At 65.5% G+C, this 20,403-nt stretch overlaps 2 protein-coding genes across 3 annotated transcripts; one reads left to right on the forward strand and one right to left on the reverse strand.

The window, feature by feature from the left end:
- Positions 1 to 628: 628 nt before the first annotated feature.
- On the forward strand, positions 629 to 13,116 carry PTBP1 (polypyrimidine tract binding protein 1). Of its 2 annotated transcripts, XM_060629656.3 has the most exons (15): positions 629 to 757; positions 3,428 to 3,458; positions 6,691 to 6,766; positions 6,922 to 7,094; positions 7,175 to 7,321; positions 7,433 to 7,603; positions 7,697 to 7,807; positions 7,882 to 8,056; positions 8,311 to 8,388; positions 9,103 to 9,251; positions 10,386 to 10,419; positions 10,853 to 10,945; positions 11,030 to 11,246; positions 11,334 to 11,411; positions 11,499 to 13,116. In XM_060629656.3, exons 1-15 carry the CDS (start codon positions 750 to 752, stop codon positions 11,629 to 11,631), a joined length of 1,674 nt encoding a protein of 557 aa, XP_060485639.1. In that variant the 5' UTR covers positions 629 to 749; the 3' UTR covers positions 11,632 to 13,116. The 2 variants fall into 2 exon arrangements, with proteins under 2 accessions (XP_060485639.1, XP_060485646.1); XM_060629663.3 differs by lacking the exon at positions 8,311 to 8,388.
- Positions 13,117 to 13,474: 358 nt separating this feature from the next.
- On the reverse strand, positions 13,475 to 20,325 carry PLPPR3 (phospholipid phosphatase related 3). The gene is made up of 8 exons (XM_078443769.2): positions 20,196 to 20,325; positions 19,042 to 19,162; positions 16,338 to 16,523; positions 16,107 to 16,248; positions 15,800 to 15,995; positions 15,648 to 15,705; positions 15,389 to 15,562; positions 13,475 to 14,895 (listed from the first exon to the last, which is right to left on the reverse strand). Exons 1-8 carry the CDS (start codon positions 20,309 to 20,311, stop codon positions 13,513 to 13,515), a joined length of 2,376 nt encoding a protein of 791 aa, XP_078299895.2. The 5' UTR covers positions 20,312 to 20,325; the 3' UTR covers positions 13,475 to 13,512.
- Positions 20,326 to 20,403: the final 78 nt, after the last annotated feature.

Raw genomic sequence — 20,403 nt, forward strand, 5'->3', positions numbered from 1 at the left:
ATCCCTGCAGCCGGGGCACAGGGCTGCGGTCGGGCTTAGCTGCTCTGGGGGTGAACAAAGGACGCCCGCACGCTCGGAGGTCAGCAGTGGATACGGAGTCCTAGCTAGTCTGGGACGCGTTAAGCGGCCTCTAGTTCCCCGCGTGCTAACCTAAAAATAAGGTCTCCTTTTGAATCAGGCTTTTCGGCCACGTGCCCAAAAGCAAGATGGAGCCCCGTAGGTTCTCTGCCCGACCCAAAGATGGCGACACAGCTCCCTGTACCCTCACGCCCAGGGACGGCCCCTGCCCGTTTGCAAGATGGCGGCAGCCTGGTAGAAAGCACGCTTCCCGCGGCCGGACTCGCCACGTACCCACTCTCAAGATGGCTTCTCCCGCAAAGCCCCACGCAGGAGCGCAGCTAGCTTACTGGCTCAAGCTCCGTGACGTGATCCCGCCTTTTCTCCCCTCCCCCCGTCTCCACGGGTCGTTTCCGTCTCGAGCCCCGACGGACGGCCGCCTTCTCCAATGGTCGCCTGCCATCCCTCTTGGCTCCACCCCTCGAGCGACCTCCTAGCCATTGGGAGGTGCCGGCAGGGCCCCGCGGCGCCCGCCCCGCCCCCTCTCCGTGGCGGGAGCCAATGGGCAGAGCGCGCGGGGGACGTGTTCGGGCGTCTCCGCCATTTTGTGAGTCTATAACTCGGAGCCGTTGGGTCGGTTCCTGCTATTCCGGCGCCTCCACTCCGTCCCCTGCGGGTCTCCTCTGTGTGCAATGGACGGGTAAGTATTGCTTCTCCGCGGTTTCCGACGACCTCCCGGCGATCCAGCTTTCCCCTCGCCGCCGCCCGGGTCTCCTCGGGGCCGTGGCCCGCGCGTCGCTCCTCCTCCGCCCGGGTTTGCGGGCGCCTCCGGGGTCCCTCCCTTCCCTGAGCCTGGGGTGCGTGCGCGGGGCAGGCTGCCGGAGACGGCGGGGGGGGGGGGGGGGGAAGCGCCAGGCGGGCAGTGCCTCCTGGGCTTAGAAGAGTGGTGCAGGCCAAGCTCTCGAGCCCTGCTCGTTTCCGGCCTCCGCGCGCCTCAACCCGAGCGCACGCGGCAGTCGTGAGGCCCTTCCCGCTTCCCGTCCGTGTCCCGCGCGCACGCGCCAGTGTTCGCGCGCCCCGTGTGAGCCTTCCAGCTCCCCGTACCCCCCCGCTGCGCGTGCCCCGTGTGGCCCTTCCCGTTCCCCGTCGAGCCCCCGCGCTTGCGTGCGCAGCCCTTCGCGCCCCTGTCGGGCTTTGCGCGTGCGCGGTCTTTCCCGCCGCGCGGACTCTGCCCTCGCCCCCCTTCAGCCCCACCCCCACCCCCCCGCCCGCCGCGGGCCCAGGCGCGGCCGGGAGACGCCGCCCTCCTGCCCGGAAGGGCGCGGGCCCTTCTCCGCCCCCGCCGGCCGCCCGGCCCCTCCCCGGCTACCCACAAAGGATGGCCGCGCGCCCGAGCCGGGGGCCGGGGAGGGGCCCGTCCGCCCCCCTTTGTTCCCGCGTGCGGGGCGCCCCGGGCCGGCGGTTCCCCGAGCCGGAGCCGACCGCGGAGACCGGGCCTGCCCGCGGCGCCGAGACCTGTTCTCAGATGTTAGGTTTCTTTCTGGTCTTGGGGGAGAAATGCCAGGACCTGCGGAAAATGAAGCTCGCTTCAAAGTGTGACTTGCATCCCGCGTGTCCGGGGGACCGTTTGTCGTATCCCCGTGGGCGAGGGGGAGGTGCCACTTTTATTAAAGTTTGAGGCTTCCCGAGAGTTCTGCTGAACTTTGTTTGATAGTGGGCTTCGAGCCCTCCTTCCTCCCCGTCTGGCCCTTGGGGCGGGGCGAGCTGGTTAAAATGCCTGGAGGGTCACGTGCCTCGTGTGCCTCGGGCCTGAAATGATAGGTTTCGGGCGGAATCTAATCCAGCCCCTTAGAAAGATTGCTGCGGCGTGGTGGGCATGATCTCGCGGTCCGTCCTCCATGTTGCCTGGGATGGACCTCCCCCTGGGACCCCCTCCCCAGCCAGCCAGCTGGGGGGGACGTGTTCCCCGGGCCGGGTCGCGGTCTGGAGTCTCGGGAAACGGCGCTCCGAGGCCGCGTGCCGGTTCGGCGGGCAGCCAGGGCTCAGATCCCGCGTGAGGAAAGGCCGGCCTCTGTGAAACACTTCCTGTGGGAGCGCCCCCCCCCCCCCCCCCCCCCCCCCCCGGGGACTAGGAGGCCGCGAGTCGCCCTGGGTTAGTGGCCGGGAAGCTGCATGCTTTTCATTCTTTCGGTTTTTCTGGGAAGTTTTTTCTTGGCTCACTAGGGTTTTTAAGAACGTGTTGCTGTCGGGGCGTGAGGTGTTTTTGTTCTTTTTTTTTTTTTTTTTTTTTTTTTAACGGTGAGGAGGCAAAGGTCCTGCCTCGAGGGGAATGATGGCAAGACAGCAGGCCACAGCTGCAGGCAGCAGGACTAGGCCGGTGCTTTGGGGTCCCGACACCCCAGGGTTTGGGTCCTGGGAGTTGCCTCCCGGAGGGCAGGAACCAGGGGCTCCCAGCTGGACAGCGAAGCTGGCCTTTGTGCAGGGAGGGGGTGCGCGTGGCTGCCCCAGGGCCTGCCGCGGGGTCTGGGACCGCCTGTCCTCGGCCAGGTGACGGGGGCCATCGTGTGCTGAGGCGGGTGGCTCCATCCACCGGGCAGGCCCGGTGGGGGGCGTCGCTGACTCAGTTCCCTTTGTGGACGGATGCTCCGTGAGTCGCCTAGGACCTCGCTGGTTCACGGTTGCCGCGCACCAGCCCTTGGAGAGGGTTTTGCCGTGCTGTTCTAGGAGCTGGCGCACGGGGCTGCGGGGACCCTCAGGTAGCCCTGCTTCCGTCCAGCCCCCAGGCGGGAGAAAGTCCAGTCACGCGGAGCCAGGTTGATAAGTAACCTGTGTTAATGTTGTCTGTTCACTGGAGCCGAGCTGCCCCCTTCCCGGGAACCTTCCATGCGTGGGACGTGGAGTCCCCTGTCTTCCCCTTGGAGCCAAAGCTCTGACCTGGGGCCTCAGAGCTGCCTTTTCAGTGGCCCCGTCTTGCTCAGAAATGTTCCTAAGCGCTTCCAGTGTTTAGAAAGCAGACGACAGCACTTGAACCTCAGTAACAACGTCAAGGGTCCCTCCTGGGGCTTTCGAAGGGGGCAGCTTTGTCCTCGGACAGGTCCAGAGGCGGGGCCTGGGGTCCTGCTGGGAGGGAGGGGGCTGGAAGACAATGGTGGCTCCTTTTCAAGTTGAGATTAGTTGGACGACGGCTCACTTCCCTGCCTGAAGGGCTCTAGTGGGGGTGGGGGTGTGCAGTCAGCAGCGAGCCACGCTGGTGGCCATGGGGAACTCCCGACACCCTAGTGGCAGGGGCTGTGGGCTTTCCCCACCCCTGGGACAGTGGGGACACCGGCAGTGCACCTGGCTAACGGCTTTCTTTTTTTTCTCTCTGTAGCATCGTCCCAGACATAGCAGTTGGTACAAAGGTAGGTACTTTCGGCTCAGCCTGAGTCTGTGCCCGTGGCCTGGGCCCATCTGCCCGCGCCACCTCTGACTCGGTGCTCCCGAGGCATCCAGGCTGCAGGCCCTGTCCTCTGCCCAGTGGGCTCCCTAGCTCCCCTGAAGAAAAGGCACCTGCCCTGAAATTCAAAGCCCATGAGAGTCCTGCTTTACGGCTCACGGGTTAGGAGGGATGTGTGCGGTGGGGTTGACGGGGGCGTCTGCCCCAGAAAGTTCTGAGTGCCCTCGGTTTGATGTGGGAAAAGTCAAGATCTGGTTATGCTCCAAGCCCTTTGTGGAGTGGGGGGTGAGATTGGAGGGGGTGTGGGGGCTCTGGGGCAGTTTGGGGCTACTTCTGATGGCGTCGTGGTTTGGGTAGTTGTCTGTTTTGAGAACTTCTGGTGTTTGTGAGCTGAGGGACACGAGAGCGCTGTGTCCCTTCTGTGCGGAAGGGTTAGTTCTCAACGCCAGTGGCAAGAAAGGTGGACGAAGGAACGCAGAGTTGTCCCCACGGGAAGTTGGGGGGCCACGTGCTTCTCCCTCCCGGTTGCAGGCCAGGCATGTGCACGCGCGGGGACGTGGCCTCCGGGGGAACCCTGGGCCTGATGATCGGTAAGCACTGCCGGTCAGTTGGTCGCCTCCTGGGCTCCGTGCTGGGAGGTGGGGGAGTCTCCTCGGGCCATGGCTCCTGGGCTCCCCGCAGGTGGCTCGAGTGACCTGAGCAGGCAGCCAGCTGGTTTCTGGTCAGTCGGCAGCCGTGCCTGGGCTGGGTTTCACTTTTCCCAAGTGGATTCTTGTCTTCACACGCTGCCCGTCCTGATCTTCCTGCAGATAAAACCTGTTTGTCAGGTGGTGAGAGGGGAGAGGGACTGTCTTCTGAGGGGGTTGTAACGATCCCAGAAAACGCCTGGGTTGCAGACTGTCCTCCCCTTACTGTGGGAGCCGCTTTCCGGCCGGAACAGCTCTAGAACGGCTGTTCTCGGAACGGTCTCCTTCTGGCCATGTTCCCAGGAGACCTGTGCTTCCAGAATCCCACCTGCACAGACAGAACCTCCTGGGGGGTGCGGGCAGGGGCTTCCTGCCAGTACAGCCCCCCTGAACCTGTACCCCCGGCCCACTGGGAGGGCAGTGTGGTTCTTCCTGGGTTTAGAAGCGGCTATGCGGGAAGTGAGTGGTGTCCAGGTGTCAGGGGTACTTGGTGTTCGGGGGAAGGAAAGGTGGTCCTGCCGTGTGCTGTCCCGCGCTGTGTCCGGTAGCAAGTACACGCTTGAGGGTTGGTTTCTCTCGAAGCTTCGTTGACTTGAGGGCTGATGCCCAGTGGCCTCCCCAAGTGTGGCGTGGGAAGAACTCTGCTGGAGGCAGTTGGGTGGTCCCTGGGCCTGGCCCAGCTGTGGCCCAGTCACAAGGCCTGTGGTGTTCTGGTGCCTGAGGTTCTGCCCTGCGAAACATCCGCGCCTCTTGAGCTGGGGGTCCGTGTGTGTACCCGCGCTGTGTGTGTGTGGGGGGGGGGGGTCTGTGTCCTGGGAGAGGAGCAGAGTGTAAGTAGGCAAGGGAGCACGATGCCCACAGAGACACGGATGCAGCCACTCATGGGAGTCCCGGTCCCACCTATTGCTGGTCCTCGGCAGGGGCCAAGATTGCCCTTATGAGGGTTGTGTGGCCGGCAGATGGGGGCAGGTCAGGGCCCGGGTCCCTGAGTCCCGAGACAGGAAGGGGCTGTCCTGTGGCTCTGACAGGTAGGATGTGGACAGGCCTGCCTGGGGTCCCTGCCGGCTTTCCTCTTGGCCTCCGTGACTCGGGAGGCTTGGGGTGTGATAGGCTGCAGCTGGCTGGTGGTTAACACTTCCCTTTACTGTGCCAGACCTCAGCCTGGAAGGGAGTCTGACTGTCCTGCTCTTCCTGAGCCACGGCGACTCCTCAGGTGGAGCCACGCGGGTCCTCCCTCGGATCTGTGGACGCTTACCTCCACATAGCTGGGCTCCAGGGCTCTGGGCTGTGGGGGACCTGTGTGGGTTCCTGCCTGTCCAGGCGTTTGGGTTTGGGGACAGGCCCACATTAGCCGTCTCAGTAGCTGGGGCAGCCGGTTCCCGGTCCTTGTCCCAAAGGGCAGTTTTAAACCTCTAGCTTCCTTCGGCCGCTGTCACCAGCTGCTGGGCTGGGAGGTTCTGGAGGGTTTGGGGCACCGGGTGCTGTGCGCTCATGTTTGCACGGCTCAGCAGAGGAGCGAAGATACGGTGTCCTTGAGGAAGCACATGGAGAAGGGGGAGGCTCTGGGGCCCAGGTGGGCTGCTCTTTCCCCTTCTGCCTGGGCAGCCGAGGCCCCGAGACCCTCTTTGGCTGCCAGTTTTGGATCCAGGGAATCTGAGGAGTTATTTGTGGTTCCTGGTGGCGCCGTCCTAAAGCCTGTGAGCCTTGGGCGGCGAGAGTGTGCGGCCGGAGCCGGGTCCTTGGGCCCACGGGGCCCCCGACTGAGGAGTGCTGGTCCCCTGCGGTTCCTCACCTTGTGTAGGCTGGTTCTGCCCTCGGGCCTCACCTGGCAGCAGGGACGCCTCATGGTGTCTGGACCCAGGGTCGGTCTCACGTGGTGCTGGGGGGTTGACTCCAGTATATGGAGCCCAGCACGTGGCAAGAGAGGGGCAGGTCACAAGTCCCAGGGAGCCGGGGTCCCCGCCCCTCACTGCACAGCGCCGCCCACAGCGCGGATGGAGAGCAGGTAGTATTTCCGTCCGACGGCGACTAGAGCAAGGCTCAGGTTTCCTTAGACGCCTGGAAAATAGGGCAGGGCCCTGTGGCTGAGCAGGTGGCTGCAGTGCGACAAGGGGGCTTTGTTCCTCGAGTCTGCCGGCAGCCCCGTGGTCATCGAAGACGGTCCCACGGTCTTGACGTGGGCAGGGCTACAGCCGAGCTCTCTAGGACAGCCGGGCCGGGCTCAGCCCCGTGTGGCTATTGGCGCGAGGCCCTGTGTGCGCAGGAAGGTCCTGCAGAGCGTGGGGTGGACGTGACGCGTGAACCCGTGCCATAGGCGTTGGGCCCCCCGCCCCCGCCTTGTCGAGGAGGAGTGTGTCTTGGGATTAGCATCGCGAGGACATCGCGGGGGAGAAATGGTCAGTTTGGGGTGCGGTCTTTTCTCGAGAGCAGGTCACACGGGAGAGGTGGACACGGGTGTTGGGGAGGGCGTCTGGTCTTCTGCTCTGCTCCACACACCCCTGTTTCTTTTAGCGGGGATCCGACGAGCTCTTCTCTGCCTGTGTCACTAACGGACCCTTTATCATGAGCAGCAACTCTGCTTCTGCAGGTAACTCCGCGTGCAGTCCCCGGTCCCCTGGCTGTGGGTGGGCAGGGGACATCTGCTGGCGGCCTCCTGGAGTCGCGGAGGAAGCTGGTTCCGGGCACAGAGGGTTTTTCGAGTCTGGACGGTGCTTTATGCCTTACACACCGCTTTTCCGTCAGCAAATGGGAACGACAGTAAGAAGTTCAAGGGTGACAACAGGAGTGCAGGCGTGCCCTCCAGAGTGATCCACATCCGGAAGCTTCCCAGTGACGTCACCGAGGGCGAGGTCATTTCTCTGGGACTGCCCTTCGGGAAGGTCACCAATCTCCTGATGCTGAAAGGGAAAAATCAGGTATCTGCTCGTAGCCAGGCAAGTGCCCTTCCTGGGAAGGCTCAGGAATCCGGGCCTGGCTCACGCTCCTGTCCTGCCAGGCTTTCATCGAGATGAACACAGAGGAGGCCGCCAACACCATGGTGAACTACTACACGTCCGTGACCCCTGTGCTGCGCGGCCAGCCCATCTACATCCAGTTCTCCAACCACAAGGAGCTCAAGACGGACAGCTCACCCAACCAGGCGGTGCGTTGCCGGGCCTGGGGCGCGGTGGGGTGGACTTGGGGAGAAAGGAGCCGGTGGCGCGGGGCTCCCGGCCGTAACTCCCCCCCCCACCCCCCCCCCCCTTCCCCACAGCGGGCCCAGGCAGCACTGCAGGCGGTGAACTCGGTGCAGTCGGGAAACTTGGCCCTGGCCGCCTCGGCTGCCGCGGTGGACGCGGGGATGGCCATGGCCGGCCAGAGCCCGGTGCTCCGGATCATCGTGGAGAACCTCTTCTACCCAGTGACTTTGGACGTGCTCCACCAGGTGAGGTGGCTGGGGGCGTGCGGCCGCCCCCGGGCTTGTTACCGACCGTGGGGTTCCCCGGGCGGAGGTCGGGACCATTCTTTTCTCTTGCAGATCTTCTCCAAGTTTGGCACGGTTCTGAAAATCATCACGTTTACCAAGAACAACCAGTTTCAAGCCCTGCTGCAGTACGCCGACCCTGTGAGCGCGCAGCACGCCAAGCTGGTGAGTAGGGTCCCCGGGACGCCTCCCTGGCCAGCCCCCCGGCCCCCAGCGCCTCACGGCTTGTCTCCTTGCAGTCGCTAGACGGGCAGAACATCTACAACGCCTGCTGTACCCTCCGTATCGACTTCTCTAAGCTCACCAGCCTCAACGTCAAGTACAACAACGACAAGAGTCGTGACTACACACGCCCTGACCTGCCCTCCGGGGACAGCCAGCCTTCGCTAGACCAGACCATGGCCGCTGCCTTCGGTAAGACGCCCGGCAAGGTGCCCCGACCGCCGTGTGCCGTGGGAGGCGAGGATGTGTACGTAGCTCAGTGTCCGTGCCCCAGGCACCCCGTGACGCCGACTCTGTGCCCAGGGAGGTTGGTGCCTGTTGCTCCTTAGATGGCCAGCACGGCACCCGGCCCAGACTGCCCACTGGGTGTGGGGTCACGCACACACACAGCCCTTGCTCGCGGCGGAGGTGGTGGGTGCGATGATTAGTGTCTCATTTGTTTCTAGGTGCGCCTGGTATAATGTCAGCCTCTCCGTATGCAGGAGCTGGTTTCCCTCCCACCTTTGCAATTCCTCAAGCTGCAGGTACTCAAACACTTGACCTTGGTCCCCACCGTCGATCGTGCATGCCCACACACCTTTCCAGTAGCTGTGCTTCCACGGGCAGCTGACGTGGGCTCGGTCTCGGGGGGAGCCCGCCTCCCTGGGTGCGGGTCTCTGGGTTCCCTGAGGAGCCTGGACAGGGCAGTCTTAGGACAGGGCTGTGCAGAGAATCCGCTAACCCCAGAGTCTCTGGTCTGGTTCCCTTAAAGCACCTCCCGGGCGAGGACGAGCGCGCACGGTGGTTGGAGGGATGTGTCCCTAGTAGATGAATTTAAGTGGCCCGGTAAGCAGAGCGGCATGAACCGGGGCGGGGGCACACCTGAGCGTCCCTGCCAGGGGGCCAGCCTGCCCTCCTGTGACAGGCACGGGCCTGCTGCGTCCCGCCCGGGTGTCGTCTGCATGGTGACGGGCGCCTGCATGCGCGCACGGCCGAGGCCCGTCCGGGGCTCCGTTGTGCATCCACCGAGTGGAGCTTCTGTACTGTTGGGCGCATGTAGATGGGGCCAAAGCTGGCACGGTCTGTGCCACGAGGAGAGGCAGGAGGAGCCGGCAGGCCGCACAGTGGGCACCGGGCCGAGCACGGCCGCGGCCGCCTCCTGTGTTTCCTCCTGCGAGAAGACGGGCAGGACCGGCACGCACCTCCCAGCAGAACCCCCAGCCCTGCTGCTCACATCCTGACCGCCCTTCCCTTTCCAGGCCTCTCTGTCCCTAACGTGCACGGGGCCCTGGCTCCTCTGGCCATCCCATCGGCGGCGGCGGCGGCGGCGGCGGCGGGCCGGATCGCCATCCCCGGCCTGGCAGGGGCAGGAAACTCTGTCCTGCTGGTCAGCAACCTCAACCCCGAGGTACGTGCCTCTTCCCTCCAGGCTGTCGTTCCCAGAAGCGCAAGCGGGGGTGTTACGCTAGTGGGTCTTAGTGCGGAGGGGAGCGGGCTGAGCTCCTGTTGGCCCCAGGCGCCGGGGTCCCACCGGTCGCGGCACTCCTCCGTGCCGGTCCACTCGCTGCCGCCACCTCAGCGCTCAGTGTTCTCTCGTTCTCCTTTACACCTCGGCTTACGTCTCCGATTCCGTAAGACGCAGGGTCGAGATACGCTTTGATACGTGAAAGCAGTCCTTAAAATTTCTAGCCAGACACGACGCGGTCTGGACGCCCGCCGGGTGCCTCCGTCGGGGGGACGCTGCCCTGCAGCTGAGGTCCCCGGGATGGCGAAACCCGTGCCCGTCCCAGTGGCAGAGTTTGGCTCAGAGAGAGCTCGGGTGAGCGGAGAAGGGCTCCCGGTCCCTCACTCGGGAAGGATGGGACCGCCTTTGACGAGCGTTTCAGACTGTCTCTCATCTGTCTGCCCCTCCTGTGACTTCCTGGCCCAGGGGCGGCCGGCCCCTAGCGAAGCCTCCACTAACAGACTCGCTCCGCCTTGTGCTTGTGTGAGCGCTGTTCGGAGGCCCGCCCGCCGCAGCGAGCAGGAGGCCGGGGTCCCTGGGAGCCGGGCTGCCGCCTGGGGGTCCCGGCCGCGCCCTCCTGCTGCTCGCTGCGGGAGGGGGGCGCTTTCCTGCCTGTGTTTGCGAGGTGGACCTGTGACTTGTAATGTGTGTAGATCTGGACTGATGGAGCGCTCGTGTTTCTTATGTATTTACTGACCTGTGTTTTTTTGCTACTTTTTTTCTTTTCTCCCCTTCCCCTTTCCCAATTTTTTTTCTTGCCCTGATCCGGAATTTCTTTGCCAACTGACTGCACGGCACTTCTGCTTCCTGTTGTTGCTTGAAACAAAACAAAACATAAATAAATAAAAAACAAAATTCCCCCTCAAACCCTGCTCTCCGGAAACCAACCTGCCCTTGAATATTAACATCCTGACAACTTCATCATCCATCAACCTGCACGCCTGTGGGGCTGCCTCCTCGTGGTGGACGATTGGCAACTCGCCCCCTGACCTCTCCCTTTCCCTGTCCCTCGCTGCCTTGCTCTGCTGTCCTCTAAAGAGAGTCACACCCCAAAGCCTCTTTATTCTTTTCGGTATGTTATCATTCACACTTTTATTACCTTGTTTTCATTTAGTTGAGGTTATTTTTTACGCCCTAAGATGTACTATGAGTTTGCAGTCGGGCATTCTGCCTCGTTACGTGGCTTGCCTTCGGTTTGCGTATTTATTCTGACTCGGGAGACGCATGGTTTATTGCCCTGCATGCTTTTCGAAGAGTTAAACGTGCTGGTAGCATGCTAAAGTGCCGGTTCTTGGCCGCGGACCTTTCCTGGAGTTTACGACCTCTCTGCTGAAGGTAGTTTCCTGGTACCGTTCCCTGTGACTAGACGCAGGTGCCAGAGGCAGAATAAGCAAACCTTCGGGGAGAGCCAGCCCTGCGAGGGGTGTGCGGGGCGTGGGGGCTGGCGGGGGAGGTGGCGGCGGGGCTGCAGGCGGCTCAGCGCCCCTGTCCCCGCGCTCTCGAAGGCGTGTACGGCGACGTGCAGCGGGTGAAGATCTTGTTCAACAAGAAGGAGAACGCGCTGGTGCAGATGGCGGACGGGAGCCAGGCGCAGCTGGGTAAGCGGCCGGGGCCTGCGGGGCGGGCGGGCGCTGCCGGGCGTGGGCGTGGGGCCTGGGGTCACGAGCGTACCGCCTCCGCAGCCATGAGCCACCTCAACGGCCACAAGCTGCACGGGAAGCCGGTGCGCATCACGCTGTCCAAGCACCAGAACGTGCAGCTGCCCCGCGAGGGCCAGGAGGACCAGGGCCTGACCAAGGACTACGGCAACTCCCCCCTGCACCGCTTCAAGAAGCCCGGCTCCAAGAACTTCCAGAACATCTTCCCGCCCTCGGCCACCCTGCACCTCTCCAACATCCCGTATGTGCAGGGTGTGGGCTGCGGCCTCCCTGGGGCCCCCCCGGGCCCTCCCCGAGAACCAGCGTCCGACCCCTCTTCTCCCCGCAGGCCCTCCGTGTCCGAGGACGATCTGAAGATCCTCTTTTCCAGCAACGGCGGGATCGTCAAGGGGTTCAAGTTCTTCCAGTGAGTGCCGCCCCACCCCCACAGCTCCCCGCCCTGCCCCATGCCCCGACCCACCCCCCAATGCCCCTGGCCCTGTCTGTCCCTCAGGAAGGACCGCAAGATGGCCCTGATCCAGATGGGCTCGGTGGAGGAGGCCATCCAGGCGCTCATTGACCTTCACAACCACGACCTGGGCGAGAACCACCACCTGCGGGTGTCCTTCTCCAAGTCCACCATCTAGGGCCGCCAGGGACCGGCCTGCTGGCGCCTGGCCACAACTTCCATCATTCCAGAGAAAAGCCACTTTAAAAAGCAGCTGAAGTGACCTTAAAAGACCAGAGATTTTATTTTTTTAAAAGAGAAATCAGTTTACCTGTTTTTAAAAAAATTAAATCTGATCGACCTTGCTCACCCTGGGGAGGTGGGGTGCCGGCCTCAGGCTCCCGGTGACGAGTGGACAGTGCGCGCCCCCCCCGCTCCCTCCCCGGCCCCCCAAGCCCGTGCCTTCTGCAGCCCCTGTGGGGTGGGCGCTCCCAAACCTCGACTCGGCTTTCTTGTGCCTTAAAACCAGCTGCTCTGGCAGGGCCCTCGGCGGGGGGGGGGTGGGGGGGGGTGTGGGGGCTGGTGGGTCGGCCTCCCGCGTGGGATCATGTGCCTGGCGCAGCAGGAGGCTGCGAGCTGCAGGGACCAGCCGGCACCCCCTGATCTGTTCAATCAAGTGTGTGATTCTCCCCACCCCCACCCCGGGACCCCAACTTGGGGCAAGACCCCGAGGCACCGGCCCTGTCCTCCTTCAGCTCGGAGCTCTGTTTTCACCGTAATCTCTGTATTATGCTTTGATGCAGTTGCAGACATCTGTGCCTAGCAATATTTCCAGTTGACCAAATATTCTAATCTTTTTTCATTTATATGCAAAAGAAATAGTTTTAAGTAACTTTTTATATAGCAAGATGATAAAAATGGTATGAGTATAATCTCCGTCTCCTCCTCGTGGTATGACCTATGACCTTACATACTGTCCTTTTTTATTTTATTCTTTGTAATTAAGTCGCAGGGCAGGATCCAGTTTCCAGGGCAGACCCGCTGGGGCCCCGGCCCTTCCCGCGAGGCCCCAGGCCGGCCCTGCCCACCACCTCCAGATGCCTTACTCACACCTAACCTGTTCCCTGTCCAGGGGAAAAGCGCTCTTAAACTTGTAAACTTTCAGGGTTTCCTTTCTCCTGCAAATTTTGGACCAAAGTTTTGTTTGTTTTTTTGTCTGCCTCTAATGCTGGGGCCCCAGAAGGTGGGACAGCGGCCCCTGAGTCTTAACTGTCTCCCACACGTCGTCCTGCACTCACGGGTCCAAGGGGCGCCCCTGCGAGCAGACCCCGTGCTGGCCAGCCCCCTCCCTCGGGCCTGGACCCTCGAGTTTCCGTGTGGGGTTGGAACAAGGGTGTAAATATTTATAATTTTTTATACCTGTTGTAAAACGAGGGGCAGCAAACGTGGTTTTTTATAAAGGTGACGCAGATGTATATTTTGATAACCGCAGTTACAGGCTCAGTATTGTGCCGGGAGCGAGGCACTCCACTGCCCGCCCCGACGGCTTGTAATGCAGAGAGAACCGAATTAAAGCGATTTTACAACTCCTACCTTCTCTGTAGGCTCTTTCTTCCTGTTCACGTTGTAGAGGGCGGCTGGCCAGTCTGTCTGCTGGACTTTGAATAAATGTCTCTGCATCCTGCACTTGATTCCCTCTTTATTCCGCCTCTGCCTTCACTGCTGTTTCCTCCTCTGAATTTAGCCTTCTCCTTTCTGACGGGGATGGGGTTTGGGGGAGCTGATGAGGTGTGTGGGGCGGGGGGCAAGGGTCTCCTCCCAGGGGCGAAGGCCGCACACCACTGCCCACCCCCGCCATCCGCGTGCATGAGCTTCAGTCCACGAGCGTGACATCTGTGTCCCGTCGTCGTCCCCCCCCCCCCCCCCCAGCCCTCATGTGCGTGGGGGCCCTGGACCACAGTGACTCAGCCGGGACTCCAGTGGGTGTCGACATTTTATTGTCCGGTCACCAAGTGCTTCCCCCACCCCCACCCGCTCAGCGGTCCCCGCCTGCGCCCCATGCGGCACCCACCCCTCCCCCTCAGTCCTTGAACCTGCGGGCCGCCTGCATCTTGCGATAGTAGCCCTCGGCCTCCGCCTCGCCCGTGGCCTCCCGCTCCCCCGGCACCAGGCCGCCAGCCTTGCGCCTCAGCGTGGACTCACGGCTGCCCGGGCCCAGGGCCCCGTCGGCCATGCCCGGTGGGGGCAGCCCCTCGCCCGTGGCCAGGTTGACCGTGGCCACGGCCCCAAAGCGCGGCTCCTCTTGGTCCACGTCGCTGATGGACGAGCCGGGGGACACACCTGGCGGCTTGGGCCCACCGCGGAAGCCGCGGGCCAGGTCCCCCAGCTCGTAGCCACCCTCGCCCTCCGCCCCCTTGGCCGTGCCCCCCGCCGTCTTCCACTCCCAGGGCCCGTTACCCGAGGACAGGTGGACCACGGGGTGGTGGGGCGCGTGCGCGTCGATGGTGACGATGCTGGCCGAGTCGCGGTCCGAGGGCGATCTGTACTGCGAGGAGTCAGAGCTGGCGCTGGAGGACGAGGCGGTCTCTGCCACCTTGGGGCCCGGCCCGCCCGGCGCCTTGGACATGGCGATCACCTGCAGCAGCCGCGGCGGGTTGGCCACGCGGGGCTGGGCCGAGGCCACGGCCACAGCGGCCCCGCTCTTCTCCGCCATCATGAGCCACTTGGCCCGCACGGCGGCGCTGCTCTTGGGAGACAGGCCACCAGCCACCTGTGCCCCCTCCTCGGGGATGTGCACCAGCGGCTGCGGCCCGGCCCGCGGTGGCAGGAGGACCCGAGGCCCCAGCCCCGGCCGGGCCTGCACCGTGGGGTAGAGTGAGGGCGGGGCCGGCCCCCCTTCCTCACCCTCCTCCTCCTCCTCTTCCTCCTCCTCCTCCTCTTCCTCCTCCTCCTCCTCCTCCTCCTCTTCCTCCTCCGCCATGGGCTCCGCGGGCGCCCGCAGGTGCCCGGGGCTGGCCTCATCGGGCAGCCCTAGGCCACGGCCCTCCAGCGACTTCTGCTTCCACTCGCTGATGAGCTGCTTGGAGCGAGAGGCGTCGAGTGGCACGTGGATGGTCATGTGGCGGCGAGCAGGGTCGTCGAGCGAGGGCGTGCTGACGCGGGGCAGCGTGTGGCTGAAGGTGACCATGTTCTCCTTGCCCATGGGGCTGCGTGGGGCCAGCAGGTCCACGTCCACGCTGGCCCGCTTCAGGCTGCCCAGCGAGGCCTTCTCTCGGGCTACGGGCCGGGGCACGCCGTCCAGCCGCCCCGGCGGCCCCAGCTCGTCGGTGCTCACGGACTTGTTCTGCTGGTACACCGAGTCGTGGCCCCGCTGGGTCAGGGCCCGCAGCGCATCCTTGGCGGGGGCCAGCGCCATCGGCTTCTCTGCCGTCGGGGCCTGGAAGTTGCCGACCGCGTGGCAGGCCTGAGGGCGAGGCGAGGGCTGAGGACCAGGGTTCTCCCCGGGCGGCAGGCTTGTGAGGTGGTCCAAGCGGGAAGCCTGGCCTCCCCGTGCGGTCAGAGCGGGGAGTCCCGCTCTCTTCCCGCGGGGGCAGGTTCCGGTCAGGCCGCTCCCGCTCTGCGCACTCGGCAGGTCTGAGCCCCTGAGGTTTTGACTCCGGCGTTCCGAGGGAGGAGACTCATCAGAGTCCCCAGGGCGGGGCCAGGTCTCCCCCCTTCGGAGCCCCCCCCTCCCCCCCCCCCCTCGCCGGGGCCGGCCTTCCCTGGGACACCTCCTCACCGCGCCCCACCCCCACCCCCATCCAGCCTCCCCCTTCACACCTCTTCCCGCTATCGCCGCCCCCTGCCCCGCCCCCGCCAGCCACCCGGCCTTCCCCCCGCCCCCAGAACCTCCCCATGGGGGCAACCCCGCTCCCCCAGAGCTGCCCCCACCCCGGGGGCCTCCCCCGCCCCCTCACCAGGTAGGCCGCGATGCCAGCGCCGATGAGGAAGCCCGCGTACACGTCCACGGGGTGGCTGCGGTACTGCGTGATCTGGGTGAGGCCGCAGACGCCCGCTGCGATGGCAAAGCCGAACACCAGGATGGGCTTGAGCAGCTTGGTGGTGTCCGAGATGACGGAGTTGAAGTACATCTGGGGGGGTGGGGGGGGCGGGGCGGGTCAGAGCAGAGCGGCGGGCTCCCCGCAGGCGGCGGGCTCGGGGCGGGCCCCGACTCACCGACACGTAGACCGCGGCGAAGGCGGACAGCGTGGCGTGCTGTGACGGGAAGGTCTTCCTGCAAGAGGCCACAGGTGAGCCCCGCCGGCCCGGCCCCGCGCGCCTCGGGACCCCGCCATGTGCGGGCGGGTGGGGGGGGGGGGGCAGCTCACCGCGCAGACAGGATGGCGTGCGCGTCGCGGCCGGAGCAGATGTCCTGTGTGACGTAAGGGTTGGCCTCACACGACGTGCCCAGCAGCGTGTAGTTGGGCTTGCAGACCGTCAGGAAGAAGGGCGCGTGGTAGCCCGTGGCCAGCTGGATGACGTCGGTCACCAGGGCCGTGGCACACAGGCCGAACACGTGGACGCCTGCGGGGCGGCGGGGTCAGGGCCGGGAGCTGGCGGGGGCCCCGGGTCGTCCCCCCCCCCCCCCGCCCCGCCCCCCCCCCCGCCGCGTGCAGACCGCGGGCCTCTACTCACCCACAAAGCGCACGGTGCGCCGCAGGAAGGAGTTGAAGTTGCAGCCGCCAGCGTTGATGCTGCCCTCGGCGCCGCCCGGGCCCCCGCCGCGGCCCCACAGCCGGGACTGCACGCAGTACAGCATGCCCTCGCCGACCATGATCTGCCCGACAGGGAGGAGGCAGGCGCTCAGCCCGGCGCCCCGCAGGGCGGTGCCCGCAGGCCGGCCCGCGCCGGGCGCCGGGGACTCACCGAGGCCGCAGGGGCGGCGAAGGCCAAGCTGAGGAGCATGAGCAGGGGGATGAGCTCCTCGTTGGTCTCCACGTAGGGCATGGAGAGCGTCCGGTCGTAGCACTGGAATCCCACCTTGGCCGGCTTGAAGAGGTCGGTCAGCTCCAGGAAGTACAGGGACACGACGGAGGACGCCACGATGGGGAGCTGCGGGGCACGGAGGCCGGCGTCACCCCAGCCCTGCTCACCACGTGAGCTCGGTCCCGTCCGCCACCCACGCTGCCGTCCGTCCGTCCGCCGGGCCGTCCAGCCACCTGCCCGCCCCGCACGCCGTCCGGGCACCCATCGCAGCCTGCCTCCGGCTCGCTGGGGCCACGAGCAGCTACTGGGCTCAGATCTGGGCAGAGCCGACTCCCAGTGACCTGCACCTTCCCTCCTCCGCTCCAAGGGTCTCAAACCCAAACACCCGCGGGGTCCAGGCTGGGGCGGGCGCCGGGGTGGGGGACCACCGTGAGCGGGCGCCTGGGGGGGGCGGTGCTGGCTGCCTCAGGAGATGCCGGTCTCCATTTGATGGACGAGGAAACAGACAGGGGTGGGGCCCACGAGAGGCCTCCGCGTTAACTCCTGCCTTGGACGGCACCTCGGCCTCGTCCAGGCCCGGCCGGGGGGTCCCCAGAGGGAAACTGCCGAAGCTGGGTCCGCGGGAGCTGGGCTCTAGTCCAGAGAGCACTTACTGAGTGCCTGCTGCATGCAGGAATGTGGCCCAAGGCAGCTGAGTGGAGGGGTTCACAGCCACCTGCCCAGGCTTGAATCCTGGCTCCACTGCTTCCCTGTGCCTCAGTTTCCCCAGCTGGTAACGGAATGACGGAGTCACCACCTCCCAGGTTCGACGTAGGACCGGGTGAGTAAGTACACGGACAGTACCAGCCTTTAGTCAACGCTAGCTCGTGAATCCCTCCCCGTGGCCGTTAGCGCAACTGGGCCGCGGCGGGCAGGGCACTCCAGGCTGCGGGCAGGGGTTTGGGTGGGGCCTGGGCACATCACATCAACTCCTTCGGCAAGAGGGTCCTTCGAATTGTGATGCTGACGATGCCCCCGCGGCATCCCGAGCTCCCAGGCGGCGCAGCCACGGCTGTGACGCCGGCCTGGCTCCCCAATTCGGCCCTCGGCCCCATCTCCTCCCCGCTGGGCCACGCCGGAGGCGGAACCAGCCCCAGAGGGTCCCTGTGTGCCACCCCACTTGTCCTTGCATCTGGAGACAGACCCTCACCCAGGCACGGGAACACTGACGGCGTATCAGGCCCAGAGGAAAACGATCCACGAGCACGTCCTGCCCACGGACTTAACGCGTGTGTGCGTGTGCGTAAACACGCTGAAGTAAGGCTCACGATAAGGGAAAGGCGGATGAGAGCAGGCACACACATGGCTCTGCGTCCCACGGGCCGGCCAGGCTCCAAACACCGCTAACACAGTGCTGGCGCAGACGGTAAGGAAAACACCGTGGCCTCGAAGGTGGCGGGGGGGGGGGGGTGGAGGGGGGAATTTGGGGCGCTTCCTGAGCCACCAAGCGTGCTCCCCAGGGATGTTATCTGCAGATAAGCTCACTCTTGGTTCGAGGTGAGGCAGACCAAAGGGCTTTCCTTACGGGGACGTGCGTGACACGGGCAAAGGCCAGGCAGCCCCTGAAGGCCCAGCTCCGTGGGGACGGTGACTCGGGGCTCGAGTACTACACGGCAGTGAAGAGGGACGGAGTCAGCCGTGAGCAAAGATTTCCCACTAGAAAAAAGCCAAGAGCCGAAACCCGTCTTAAAAGGGGACGGGTTACAGATCTAACAGACTTGAGTGGGTGTGGGACACGTTTTGGAAGGACCCAGGTGAGAGCAGGGGGTTGAGGAGGACGCAGGGAGGGAGCTGCTTGGCAAGGACGTTGACACCCTGAGAAGGTATAAGCTACTATAACGGGGATTTAAATACAAATTTGACAAACGGCTTTTCTGCCTGTGCGCAGGGACCCACTGGCCTGCGGGTGAGCCACTGGCTTTGTGACTGGCGTGGAGGGCTGTCTGCTCGGGACTGGGGACCCCACTCCTCCACCCACGCCCTGCCTGGACCGCTCAACAGACTGGGGTTTTCCTGGCAGGTCAAGTGGGGAAGACTATGGCTACAGGAGCGTCCTGGTAGGTGCTGAAGGATCTGTCCCAGGATGGGTAAATGTCACCCTGTGCCATCATCAGCACTTAGTATGTGCCCGGTGACTGCGTTTATTACATTTCATTTTTCTGAACATTCACAGAGCCCTCACTGCGTGCCAGGCCTGTTCTGTGAGCGCGCTTATGGGAAGGGCACCGGCCCCTTAACAGAGGAGGGATTTGAACTTGCACCCTCAGGCTGCACAGCCCACGTGCTGCATGAAGAGCCGGCATCCCCCAGCCCCTTCATGGGTGCCCCCCCCCCCCCCGCCTTGCTCCAGCCCCTCCAGGTGAGCCACTGACCCCTACCTCAGTCTGGAGGTCCCACTCCCCAGCATTTGCCCCGGCTGCTGCTTTGGGTGTGCCTCTGGAACTCCTACTCACCCTGCAGAACCCGAGTCCCCCCAGCCCCCCTCAACAGGCACCCTCGCTGCGCCCACCCGTGTCCTTCAGAGTGGTGGTCCCCGATGGCGTGTGCCACAGAGGCCTCTGCCCCGCCCCCATCAGTGCGGACACCCCCGCCCCCCCCCCCTCACCTCCACGAAGTAGAAGCAGGGCAGAAGCGTCATGCTGTCCTTTGGGGTTTTATTCTTCTCCTTGGTCGCGATCATGGTGCCGCGGGCTCCACAGGCCCTGGTTGGAGGGGACAAAGACGCGCTGGAGGAGGGGAGGCGCAGTCTGAGTCCTGGGGGGACCCGGTGCCCAGCGCCTGCGGGGGAGGGGCGGGCAAAGATGCGCCGTACCGCCCAGGGAAACTGAGGCTGGGGGAGAGGGGTGTCCCCGCGGCCTCCCCCCCCCCCCCCCCGCGCACTGCGGCCCTGCCCAACAACCCAGCTGCCCGGCACCCCTACACCCCAGATCGGGGGTCGGGAGGGGCCCGGCAGAGGGCGGGGCCGGCCTGGTTTAGGAGTCCCCGGACGGGGGCCGTTCCCCGGCGTCTGGACGGTGGGGAGGCCCGCGGCGGGGGGCGGGGGAGGGAAGGGAGGGTCCCGGCGGCCGGAAGAGGGGTGCGGCCCCGGCCTTCGGCCCGCAGGCCCCTCACCTGGCGCGCGGGCGCTCGGAGGGCGGAGCCGGCGGGCGCGCGGGGCGGGGGCTGCGGCGCGGCGAGCACAAAGCGCGGCCCCTCCCCCGCGGGGGCGGGGGGAGCGGCGAGCGGGAGCGCGGGGAGGGGAGGGGGCCCCGCCCGGCCCGAGACCCCGCGCCCGCCACGGCCTGCGTGCGGCGCGAGGGGCGGGGGCTCTTTGTCTCGGCGCGTCCGGGGCGCCGCGCGCGTTCCTCGCCGGGCCGGTCCCCCGGCGTGCGCTCGCCTCGCGCAGGGCTCCCGCTCCCTCGGCCCCGGGGAGTCGGGGGGGGGGGGGGGGGTCTCGGGCCCCCCGTAGGGGCGGGCGCTGGGACCGGAGTCTGCGCCGCCCCCCTCCCCTCCCGGCTCGGCCTCGGGAGCCCCGTGGACGGCGGGGGCGGGGGCTGGGCGTCCGGACCCCTGGGGCCCCGGCTATCCTCGTGTCTCCCCGGGTCTCCCCCCGTGTCGTCCCCCTCCCGGGGCCCGCCGCTCCCCGGCGCGCGTTTCCATGGCGAGGGCGCCGAGCGCCGGCGCAGTCCGGAGACAAAAGAGCCCGGGGTGGGGGGTGGGGTGCTTTCCCTACCGTCCCCGCTCCCCCCCCCCCCCCCCCCCCGCCCTCGGCCCCCTCACCCTCGGCCCGGGCGCCCCCGCCGGGTCCGCTCTGCGGGCCTCCAGGCCCCTCGCCAGGCTCCCAGGGCGCGCGGCGGGATGCTCGGGGCGCGGGGGTGGCGGGTACGGCCGCGCATCCACTCGACGCCGTAGACAGGTGTTTCCTCCGAAACACACACAACCACGTAGGCTAGGGACTGGCTGAGCCTTGGTGTTATGAATGGGGAAA

This window comes from Panthera onca, chromosome A2 (genome assembly GCF_046562875.1).
Source record: "Panthera onca isolate mPanOnc1 chromosome A2, mPanOnc1 haplotype 2, whole genome shotgun sequence".
Lineage (NCBI taxonomy): Eukaryota > Metazoa > Chordata > Mammalia > Carnivora > Felidae > Panthera > Panthera onca.

What these genes read in the sequence shown, in the direction of transcription:
- PTBP1 (XM_060629656.3), top strand. An exon ending in GACCATGGCCGCTGCCTTCG is followed by an intron (nt 8,057 to 8,310) that starts GTAAGACGCCCG and finishes ATTTGTTTCTAG; the next exon opens with GTGCGCCTGGTATAATGTCA. An exon ending in AAGGGGTTCAAGTTCTTCCA is followed by an intron (nt 11,412 to 11,498) that starts GTGAGTGCCGCC and finishes TCTGTCCCTCAG; the next exon opens with GAAGGACCGCAAGATGGCCC.
- PLPPR3 (XM_078443769.2), bottom strand. Translation starts at nt 20,311, where the DNA reads ATGCGCGGCCGTACCCGCCACCCCCGCGCCCCGAGCATCCCGCCGCGC. An exon ending in CGGGGGCGCCCGGGCCGAGG is followed by an intron (nt 19,163 to 20,195) that starts GTGAGGGGGCCG and finishes CCCCTCCTCCAG; the next exon opens with CGCGTCTTTGTCCCCTCCAA. An exon ending in CACGCCATCCTGTCTGCGCG is followed by an intron (nt 15,706 to 15,799) that starts GTGAGCTGCCCC and finishes GGCCTCTTGCAG; the next exon opens with GAAGACCTTCCCGTCACAGC.